This window comes from Pseudonaja textilis, chromosome 1 (assembly GCF_049901715.1).
Source record: "Pseudonaja textilis isolate UNSWEBS1 chromosome 1, rPseTex1.2, whole genome shotgun sequence".
NCBI classification, from domain to species: domain Eukaryota; kingdom Metazoa; phylum Chordata; class Lepidosauria; order Squamata; family Elapidae; genus Pseudonaja; species Pseudonaja textilis.
In genome coordinates this window covers 93,697,338-93,709,356 of record NC_141990.1, presented here as the reverse complement: position 1 = coordinate 93,709,356, position 12,019 = coordinate 93,697,338, and the positions used below count along the sequence as shown (strand labels likewise).

Here is a 12,019-nt window from a genome sequence, read left to right as displayed (position 1 = left end):
ATTAAAAACATATAGATCCCTTTGTATTTTCTCCCAAAGCTTATTTAAAAACACAATGCTAATAAAAGGAATTGCAAACTTCCTCTCTCAGAACTTCTACCTTACAAGGTGTGTAGAAATTTAATGTTATCCCAGCTTCTTTTTTTTCCCCAGCTGTAAAATAAACTGAGATCTTTGTAATAGAGGAATAAAAAAGTTGATGTGGTAAATAATAGAGCACAAAGTGAAGCTCTATATTTAGATGTGATGGAAGTCACATACAAAGCAATACAAACAACCTCAGAAATAGCCTGAGTCTCACTTAATCAAAAAGTAATACTCAAGTAAAAGGTTTGTTACAAACTTTTCATTTTCACTAATTTTGGAGAAAACAACCATCACTATTACCACTTCTTAAAATCCCCATCAGTTACACTAGGCTAGAACGGGGTGACTGTGAGTTCTAGTGCCGCTTTAGCCATGAAAGCTGGCTGGATGACCTTGGGCCAGTTGCTCTCTCTCTCAGCCTAACTCACCCCATAGGGTTGTAATTGTGGGGACAATAGGAAATGAGTTGTATATGTTCATCATCCAGAGGTATTTATAAAAAATAATAAAAGTAGGATACAAATAGGCAAATGTCTTGCTTCTGACTGCAAAGAGGAACCTACCTAGTAAAATTTGTGCATGGTAGTTTTGTCACATGCTAAAGTTTCACAGGCTTATTATGACAAAAAAACAAATATGGGTAATGAAAGAATAACAGCTCTTTGAATAAAGACATCTTAATGTTAAATCATTCCTACAGTATTTCATCAGAGTTCATCCTTTGAAATTCTTGGAGAAGAAAACCCAAAATAAAAGGCTCAAGAGAGGATATGCAACTTGACAGACATCATACAGAAGATAGCTGGACTCACACATTCTTGTGCCATTTCAATAGCAGTTATATGGGAAAACTCCCTTGTCAACAGACTGACATGGGAGGGAGCATTCTGCATTCAGTTCTCCCCCCCTCCCATTAAAAATGTGCTGCTCCTTGAATTATTTCTCAGTAGAGTAAAATTAATAAAATTACCTTTTGGGGAAGGAACTGCTTTCTTTTTCTCTTGTTTTGCAGGCTTCTCCTTGGAAGATACTGAAACATTTTTAAAAATATAGTATAAATGTGGCCCCTTTATAGAACAAGAATAGAATATAGAAAAATCAACAATAAGAGAAAATTATATTTCATTAACAGATCTTTGAAAATAATAATGAAACAAAAAGTTGATATGTCAGTGAAGTGTAGAACTTCTTAGAACATCTTAGCCATATTACTGCCCATTACATTCTTGTTATTAGAATGAAATGTATAATAATTGTATAATACTATAACATAATATGACATTATACCATGTAATTATGTGAATGGACATGCACTATACATGGAGTATATGAAACCCATTCCAAGTAGGCTATAAAGGCAAAATATTTGTATTTGGGGGGTGGGGTTGTGGGTGCCTGCATGTTTGTGTGTTTGTGTCTTCAAGTCAGTATTGACAATGTTGACTCCTGGCGACTGCCTGGAGAAGCTAATGCAGCTTTCTTGCCAATGTTTTTGGAAGTGGCTTGCCCCTGTCTGCTGCCTGGGCTAAGATTGACTTAAGCAGGCTTTGTGCCTTCGGCAGGACTTGAACTTGTGATCTCCCAGTCTCCAGCCTGATGCCTTAAGCAATACACCAAACTGTCTTCAGCTTAAGTAGGTGTGGAAAATGGCAATCAAAGAAGAATGTGTTATTCCATCTCTCTCCTCTTCCTCTTAGCAACCCCAAGTGAACCCCAATAGCCTGCTGATCTCCCCAATGCCCTAGTTCCACATTTCCTCAATTGTTGCTGATATTCTAGCACAGCATATCCGTCTTTAGTAGATTTTGCCCATTAATTCCAAAGGTTGTTAAACTAAAGCTGGTCAAATGTAGAGTTTATATATTTCCTTTTCATACTTGTTATCATTTTTTTTCTATCATCAGCCTGCCTGCCTGCCTGCCTGCTTGCCTGTCTGTCAGTCAGCCTCTACAAAGCTTTCTTGACATCTTTTGCTGCTTGCTTCCTGTTGGCTGCCATAGAAATGGGGGGAGGGGTAATTTTAGTATTTGGGAGGGGAAGGATGCTGGAGAGTGAACTAAAAAGGAGGGGATGTTTTCTCACTTACTGCACATCTGCATAGACTTATCTCTACTAGGCCAAGGTCAACCGTCTTGGCATACCAGATGAGTGAGAAATCACATGAAGATGTACCGCACATGACATTATAAACACCTCAGATTGGAAGACTAGTCTGGACTCTTGGGGGATGGAACTTGGGATAACTTTCATTATGTAATATTTGTGCCTATTTGCTCCAGATCTTGCTTTCTTTTGTTCCTCTCATTTCAAACTCAGTAAAAGTACTTTTTCTCTACATCAATAGAGTTGAAGAATTTCTTTCTTGGTTTTGAATGAGGCACACTTGACACTATCTATCTATCTATCTATCTATCTATCTATCTATCTATCTATCTATCTATCTATCTACCTACCTACCTACCTACCTACCTATCTCTTTTGCTAACTATTTCTTATTTTTTGTGCAGCTTGATGTTGCATACTCTAAATGGGAATAGAGGACTGGGTATATAGATATACTGTACGTCTCCAGATATGCAGAGAGCCTGTATAATATATCGCTTAAAGTACTGCTCTAAGATCAATCACTGAATTCACAGGATTACTTTGGGTCATCTTCTCTCAACCCAACCTAATTAATAGGGTGGTTGTTGCTGATATAATTATGGAAGTCACCTTAAGCCATTTTAACCTTTTGGGAGAAAGAGAAGTTATAAATTCAATAACAAATTACTTATTATATAAGGAATGAGCCACTGCCCAGTACTCATCCACATGACAGCATCCCACATCTCCCAACTACAAGAAAAATTACTGCTGCAGCTGCTGCTGCTGCTTTCATTTGCTGCCTTCATTTGTAGTTGCTGGGAGGTGAACTGCAAGGTAAGCAGTCGTACCAGAGAGGATTTAAGACAAAAGAGCAAAACAACGATGTATTGAGATCTGAACACATTGCTTATAGAGGAGATGGGCAGCATAAAAAAAATCAATCAATCAATAAAAATAAACACTATATAAATGTGTACAAACAAGGGGACCTTATTTTTCCTTCTGGCATAAAAAAGCAAGTACTATACAAATGGCCTCCTTAATGTTTGAACTTCATTTCTACAAAGCCCAACAACATGATTAGTATCACTTTAAGGCTTTTTCTCTTCTGGTGTACCTAGGAAATTATTTCTCTCACACGCACTTCCTCTCCTCAAAATAAAAACTTGGTTTGGATTTAGGAGGAGGTATTTGAAGTACACCATTAAATATTCTAATCTAGCAGCCTCAGATTTCTATTTGTTCAATTGGTTTCTTGAAGCACTGGGAGCTAATGTCTGAAATTCACCTGCTAATTAAAAAAAAAACTTCTTTCCAAAGTATCTTCTCTCCATCTGGAGAGGAACCAGGGAACTACTGGTAGCAATAGAGAAGAGCCAAGCATATGGTTTCAAAGCTAACTAATAAATAATCATCAGAGCCAGCCTAAGCAGCAACTAGACCAGTGGTAGTCAACCTGGTCCCTACCGCCCACTAGTAGGCATTCCAGGTTTCATGGTGGGCAATAGGGGTTTTGTCCCCTACTTTATAAATCACCATTACTGTGGAACCAGTGGGCGGTTAGAGAAAATTTTACTACTAACAGAGATACAAAAGTGGGGGGTAGGTATAAAAAGGTTGACTACCCCTGATCTAGACCTTTTGTTGGCTTCTGCAAATTTCCATAATTCTGCCACCAAACATAAATCCTTAATTTACTTTTGGTTTTTAAAGAATATTGAAAGAGGCGCGTGTTGTTGTTTAAAAAAGCTGACATCTGAAATATCTGTTCAGGAATGGGGTAAGAATATAAACTCAGCTTTAACTGTTTCATCTTCACTCACAGCTTATTAAATTGTGAGATTTAACAGAATAACAGAGTTGGAAGGGACCTTGGGGGCCTTCTAGTCCAACCACCTGTTCAAACAGGTAACCCTGCTTGAGGATACCAGGGGTATCAAACTCGCAGAATCATGGCAGCGTCACATGTCATATCGTGACTTTTTTTCCCCTTCGCTAAACTGGGCATGGGCATGGCCAGCTTATAATGCATCTGGCCTGTGGGCCCCAAATTTGACAGCCCTGCCCTATACCATTTCAAACAAATGGCTGACTGAAATGGTATAGGGTTAGGGCTTTTTGACACCACATTTGTTCAGATTCTTTGTCCTTTTCTTAATTGCCACTAGAACTTTTTCATATTTTAATGCACTTGCAAGATTTCAAAATGGCCAGCTTTTAAATAAAGACATTTACATTTTAAGATAACCATAAGAGAAATGTGAATGATTGTGGAGCTGTTATAAATATGCAGGTGCATATCTATATAAAATCCCTTCCTGCAGTGCTAATTCCATGGAAAATCCTCTTAAAACTTGGTTTATCAACTGAAATGATACACACAAATAATAGCTATGTCAGTCAATAGTTCAATTTCCTGCCATATATGACCCTTAGCCCCAATTGGTCATGATTGTGCCATAAGGAAACATTAAATTCAATACACTACAATGAAAAATGACCATAAGTGCTCCTACAAATACCATATGTCCTCTTGCCTTAAGCGATTCATTCTCTTTGCAGGCAAGTACAATATAATTAGCTTTTTATTATCATCCATCAACTTTCAAAGTAGTATACAAGTGGGTTTTGTGCCTGGGAAAGCACCATCATTTTCATGACAATTTCATGGGGTAATCATAATGGGTAGAAGCAATTTGTGTTTATCTGCTGAAGAAAAGATATCTGCCAGTGGAATGGATTTACTCTTTCCCTGCAGACTTCAGCACCCCTAATTCTACTTTGGGGACTTGGGATCCTATGAAACAGATTTTCGGGGCTGTGTAGGGAAGAGGGAAAGGAGAGAATGGAAAAATGTAGCATACTTGTAGATCTACTCATTAAATACAGTCACAACTGATGTAATATACTGATTCTGATTTCTCTTGAACTGGATATTCATTTATCACCATAACTTTTATTTAAGACCTCAACAAATATGGAAACATATTGTTGCACTTTTTTAAATATGGTGGGAACATTTTCCTCTAAGTATCTTTGCAAAAATCATGAGAATAATATTACTATTCAATAATATTGAACAGGAAACTATATTATTGTGGTGCAAGGACAGTGAGGTGCCCAAAAAGGCCTGTCAATAAGCAACAAGTTGAAATTTGGTGATCCAAGTCTCTAAAGAATAAAGGAATTAACACTGAGTATGATACTGTCTATAAACAATTTGGCAATCGCCAAATGAATTAGTCTTTTGTAAGCCCGCTTAGTATGCTACAACATAATGGTTTGTTATCTTCTTTAATTAAAACCTATCTTCTTTTCTTCTGTCACTCACTGCCTTTCCTCAAATTTCAATAGCTTGTAACTAATCAGATAAAATGTTAGGGTTTTAAAAACTGAAAGTGATATAAATCACCCACTGTTTTTCCACAAATGAAAGTAATAATTTCCTACATAAAGTAGAATAACAGAAGAATGAAAGAATTCATCTTAAGAGAATATATCTTGTCTAGGAAATCTTGGTTAGAAAAAGGGATTGGTCCTGTTTTAAGTAGTGGATTTTAACTGATTCCTGAGAAATACAATGAAATAAAAATGAAAGTCAAATTTAGCTTTATGTTCCATTTATCAACAAGCAGTGATTTGGGGAATGGAATATTTTCTCCCTATCTCCTAGGGCTGTTTCATATATTACAATTTGAATTGTTCATCTTCAGGATTCATGAAAATTATAATTACCTATAGCTTTTTCTTTCTTTTCCATCTTTCCAGGTCGTTCATCTTTGCTTTTCTTTTCAGGTTTTTCTCTTTTTTCAACTTTTTCATGTCTTTCAGATTTTTCTTTGAGTATCACTATAAGCAAATAAATATATTTAGATATACAATTCAAAATGTCATCTTATAAAAATGGTGCAATTACATTTTCTGAATAACTGTTGACATTGGTCTTATTTTGCTACATTACTCTGCTACACTTTCCCTTCTGTTCATGATCATGTAGTACAGGGGTGTTAAACTCAAGGCTCGCAGGTCTCATCCAGCTGACAGGATGCTTAATTCTGGCCCGCAGAGTCATCCTGGCCTAAGTACTGGCCTATGGTGCCTCTGCAGAGAAAATGAGCCCAGGAGGGCCACACCTGGCCCTCCTGAGCTCCATTTTTACTGGCAGAGGGCTGCAGGAGGCTGTCGCAGCCAAAAATGGAGCCCAGGAGGGCTGCGCGCAGCCCTCATGAGCTCTGTTTTTACTGGAAGAGGGCTTGCAAAACAAACTACTAGCAAAAACGGCATTTGATCACACAAGTGATGTGAGCTGGCCACACCCACCGTAGTATGTTCAGGATTTCTATAGAAATCCTATTCACAGAAGTTACTCCTTATTTCTCATTCAATTTATTGGTTTATGAAATGTACCTCAGTACTGTCACAGTATCAATTAGTACAAAAAGGTGGCTCTATGATCAATATATTTCCAAATAAATCAACTAAAGTCTGATTCCAAAAGTTGGAATTTTTATTAAAGAAGGAGCTCCAGTAAGCTTTGCCATTTATTGAAGTGAACATTAATATGCCATTCTCTATAGAAATTGGTATCTGTGGGTAGAGTTGCAGCAGCACAGAACCACAAGTTCAAACCAAAAGTTAGATTTAAATTTTTCCAAAACCCAAGGCAAAGAAGACCAGAAATTTGCTTCTAATTCTGACTAACAGAATGTAAATGATTGGAAGATATTCAGGAATGTGAATGTATTCTAATCATCCAATGACAGACATTCATCAGAAAGCTAATAATCCTTCCTCTAAATCTCATCTTGTTATTGTTTTTGCATTTCCTGACTCAGTTCTTTCTTTGATTAGAAATTAAAACCAGATATTGTTCCTTTGCTGTTGATACAAGCTCTCTATCGGCTTCATAACACTGTAGTTGAGAAAGAGGGAGTTTATTTTTTCCTCTTGCAATGGTGATATGGTTGGATTTTTCCATTTTGTTAGGAAGCAAAGAGCTGCCAAATCTTGTTAGATTCATATTATCTGAGCATCTGTTGGAAAAACTGACAATTCACATTTCTGAAAAGAGCAGAAACTGTTCTAGTACTGTTTTGATTGGGTCTATGACAATTCATCCAAGCTAAGTCACCACAGTCAACTTGCCATGGGACAACTTCCTGTGGGACAAGAGTTACACTAATATCAAAGAAATGGTGGACTAGAATCATTAAAGAAAGTATGCAAAAGGAGGGACAGAATGAAATGTGAATGGCAATAATTAAAATATCTTTTTGTTTATTTGAAATAATTAAGTTGAATTATTAAATTATCCCACAGCAAGTTGTCCCATGGAGAGTTGACTATGGCAAGTTGTCCCATTCTGGTTTTTGTCCCTTAAACTTCAGCAGTGGATTATACACTTTACTATGTCAAAAAACCATCACAGATTAACTTGATTATCAAGTTTATGATCAGTGGTTATTTCTCACCTTTAGTAAGTTCCCTTTTTTGAGGTTTTTCTACTTTTTCAAGCTTCTTGGTCTTCTCTACTTTTTTAGGCTTTTCGTATTTCTCAGGTTTTTCTTTCTGAATTTCTGTAAATAACAATATCAATGCATTCACATACAGTTTAGAAGAGTAACATGAAATAATGTTATCAAATACAGATGTAAAACTGCCTTTTTGAAGTATAATAGTCACGTATGATAAAGTTGAGTTAACCAATATGATTCAACATAAATATTAGACTAGATTCTATCCTCTGTACTGTACTGGTTTGGAAAATTTAATTACATCAGAGTAAAAGTGGTTATATCACATCACATGTAGGTCAGCCATAGTTCCATACTGAGTGGGAGGTATAAAATACATGCCTTCACTTCTCTACTTGTAGTCATTACCTATGATGGATTTTATTGGATCCCATTAGCATGTCGTATAGATACATAGAGAATAGAGGCACCATGGTGGGATCTCCCCTGCCCTGGTCCATGTGCTTACTGTAGGTGTGACAAATGGATATTTCTACACTGCTGTTGTTTGTTTTCCATACCTAAGGAGCTGTGGTGGTGCAGTGGTTAGAATGAAGTACTGCAGGCTAACTTTGCCCACAGACAGTTCTATCCTGACTAGTTGAAGGTTAACTCAGCTGTCCATCCTTCCAAGGTCAGTAGAATGAGAATTGTTGGGAGCAATATGCTGATATTGTAAACCTCTCAGAGAATACTGTAAAGCACTATGGAATGGTATATAAGTCTAAGTGCTATTGCTATACCTACCCTCTGTTGCATAATCTAACTTTTTATATTACATCAGTATGTTGATTTGTTAGCTCAATGTGTTACTATTTACCAATGCAACTTTCTATTCTTAACAAAAAAAAAAACCACATTGTCTGCCAAGTAAAGTTTTTATTTTTGGAAATTAGTTCAGCTGCAAGGACATGAGTTAACAATGGGGTGTTCTTTAAATGAGCACACATCTTCAGGATGAATTGCATTTTTAAATCAAGCTAGCTTGGGGACTATTTTCTATGGACCTACAGAATCAACACCCACAAACAGCTGCTCGCTCACCCACAGTCATTCCTGTTTCTGTGCTTTAAGATTCTTAAGTTTGCTCTGAAACTAGTGAGAAAATTGTTCAGCTCATTAAGGAAATGGTTTCTAGCTTGACAAAGAAAGAACACTTTTGTGTCCTCCGAGTACAACAATATTCCTTATTACACAAGGCTAAATGTATTTGATGAAGCAAATATGAGTAGAAACAATGCATTCCCTATTTGTCTTTTTACTAAAATTCCTATGCTGACTGGAAAGAGAAGAGCAATCAGGATGTTTAGGGGACTGGAGGCTAAAACATACAATGAACGGTTGCAGGAACTGGGCTTGGCTAGTCTGGTGAAGAGAAGGGTCAGGGGAGACATGATAGCAGTCTTCCAATATTTGAGGGGCTGCCACAGGGAGGAAGGGGTCACGCTATTTTCTAAAGCACCTGTAGGCCAGACAAGGAATAATGGATGGAAACTGAACAAGGAGAGATTTAACCTGGAAATAAGGAGAAACTTTCTGACAGTGAGAACAATCAACCAATGGAACAGCTTGCCCTCGGAAGTTGTGGGAGTGCCATCACTTGAGACTTTCAAGAAGAAATTGGACTGCCATTTGTCAAAATGGGGTAGGGTCTTCCCGCTTGGGTGGGGGGTTGATGACCTACAAGGTCCCTTCCAACTCTGATTATCTGTTATCTGAAATGTTGAGAATTTGAATTCCAGTTCATCTGGTGACTACAAGGTTGGGGGAAATGTGTTGATGGGAATTTTTTTCAGTAGAAATTGACTTAATTCTAAATCTACTTAGTAAGACGATAACTTGATGCACTGTTATGATCACAAAGATTCTGTATATGATAGAATACCTGTAAGTTGTTATACCTCTGTGGTTTGACTTGATGATGATTGCTCTTATTTCTTTGGAACTATTCTATTTCAGATCAGCAACACAAGAGACTTGAGGCCACCTACAGTCCCCTCCAATAAATGCCAAAATATCAGTGGCAAAGCTATTTTTAATTTTAAATTGGGCTATGGCCACCAGATGTAGACTGCAAGATTGGGCCATTTTGTAATTCAACAAATTGGAATTTGCTGGAATTGGCATTGGTCTATCATATCAGGGCTGCAAAACTCCAGATGACTCATTGATGACTCAGCAGAACATTAGTAACCGTATCTCAGTCCAACAATTCCTCCAGTACTATAGATACAGTAAAAGATGAGTAGGAAGCCATCTTAGAGCCTGCAGCTATAAAGCCACACTGGGCACTCTCTGTTGTCCACTCCTTGGCCCACACCTTTAACAAAAATCAATAACTTGCATACCTTGTTTGCTAAAATATGAATGACAACTAGATAACAGCAAACAGAGTTATTTTTTAATCTAATGGTCATCACAGTTTCTACACCCAATATCTGGTAGCCTAGGAAATATGCAAAGCTATCTGTTATTTTTTTTATTTGTATTACTTTATTTATTTGTATCCCAACTTTATTATTTTTATGAATAACTCAAGGCAGCAAACATATCCAATACAGTTTACTCCTTCTATTTTTGACACAACAGCAACCCTACAAGGTGAGTTGGATTGAGAGATGGCAATTTGCCTAAAGTCACCCAGCTGGCTTTCATGGCTAAGGCAGGATTCAAACTCACAGTTTCCCATTTTCCAATGTGGTGCTTAACAACTAGACCAAGTTCACTTAGCTGCTGTGAGTGGTTTTTAAGCATTTGAAGGATGTGATATACATTTTATAATAAATAAAAATACATATCTGATGAATAACCCATTCACCACAATTTGTTGTTTAATCTATTACTTATAAGACTTCAGGTGGCTGTTGCTATAATCTTATCCCCTGAAACAAAATATACTGACCTCAGTAGAATTTCTATGTATAGCAGATATTTACAATTTCCCCATCAACACAAAATGCTAAAGTTAAATCATATCAAAATCTAAAACAGTCATCTAATAACATAGTATTATAAATGCATGTATGTGAGCGCATACACAAAGAGATACACAGACAAACAAATACACACATATACACATGCATATATTCTAAAAACAAATAAATGCTTTATCTAAAATCCTCATATTCTCATGGCCTGTGAATATGCAATGTCACCAAGGTGAAGTTGTCAAAAGGTGTATCATCATTGGAACTTGAGGTTTCTTATTTTGCCAACACCTGCTGTGCTAGATGTTGAGGTAATTCCCCGTTAGGAGAATGAGCACACACAGGGAGACCTAGTGAGAGTGGTGAAGAATAACACACAACTAGCACACAGATACACTGTATAGTAAAATGTAGGTTTTTATTTCCAATAAACGTTTAAGCAAAGTCCAAAACAAGCAGTCCAAATCATTCATGGTTAAAGTAGTCAGTTTTCAGTCCAGGGATAATCCAAATATCAAAGTCCAGTATCAAAAACAGTTCAGTAACAGATTTAAATCAAATCCAACTAGGATCAGCAACAGTCAATGCAGGAATGGCAACACTCTCCAGAACAACAGAACAACTCAGGTTTCTGGCTGCATCTTATGGCCGTTTAAGGAACCACACCCAATTACCATTTTAGTATTCCCTTAAAGAGACAGTATTGAAATGTCTATCCTGGTTTATATATTTCCCAACCCAACTAACTGTTAGGTGACTTACATTCCTAACATTCTCCCTTTTAGGTAGGACAATATATACAACCTTACATTCTAAGTCCATAATCCTCATAGTAAGCCTTATGCTTTACAGAGCCTTGGGCTTTTGTAAAATGATCTGCGATGTTATTTTCTGACATACAGTATTCAAGCTTAATCAACTTACTTTGCACACATTGACTCACATTTAAATATCTTAAATCTGTGTGTGTCATTCTTGTCTCAACAGCAATATTTGAAGCCATCTGTATTGCTGATTGGTTATCTTCATAAACAACAATAGAATCTGTTACATCAATTCCCATATCAATTAATAGTTGCTTATAACAAATTAAATCTGTACATAATAAAGACAGACATGAGAATTCACCTCCATTGTTGACAAACTTAAATGTTTCTGTCCAATAGACCTCCATCCAATCAACACATTTCCTAATAATACTACAGTACCCGATGTAGATTTAGGTGTATTTATGTCTGTAGCAAAACTTGCATCAGCATATGCAGTTAGACTTAGTTCATCTTTAGGCTCCAAATACAATGCATAATGCATTGTTTGTTTCAGATATCTTAACACACACTTAGAAGCTTGCCAGTGCCTTTCAGTTGGCTCAGCATTAAATCTGGCTAATTGATTAACACAGTA

The 12,019-nt window shown here is 36.8% G+C and overlaps 1 protein-coding gene across 28 annotated transcripts in view; it reads right to left on the bottom strand.

Annotated features, from left to right (window-relative positions):
* The window catches only part of TRDN (triadin), a 239,662-nt gene that overhangs the window by 164,926 nt on the left and 62,717 nt on the right, over positions 1-12,019 (bottom strand). For all 28 annotated transcript variants that reach the window (XM_087941756.1, XM_087941764.1, XM_087941813.1 and 25 more), the window contains 3 exons: positions 7,647-7,751; positions 5,911-6,024; positions 1,058-1,117 (listed from right to left, as the gene is read on the bottom strand). In XM_087941756.1, the coding sequence (XP_087797882.1) occupies positions 1,058-1,117; positions 5,911-6,024; positions 7,647-7,751 (279 nt within the window). The remainder of the gene's footprint in view (positions 1-1,057; positions 1,118-5,910; positions 6,025-7,646; positions 7,752-12,019) is intronic.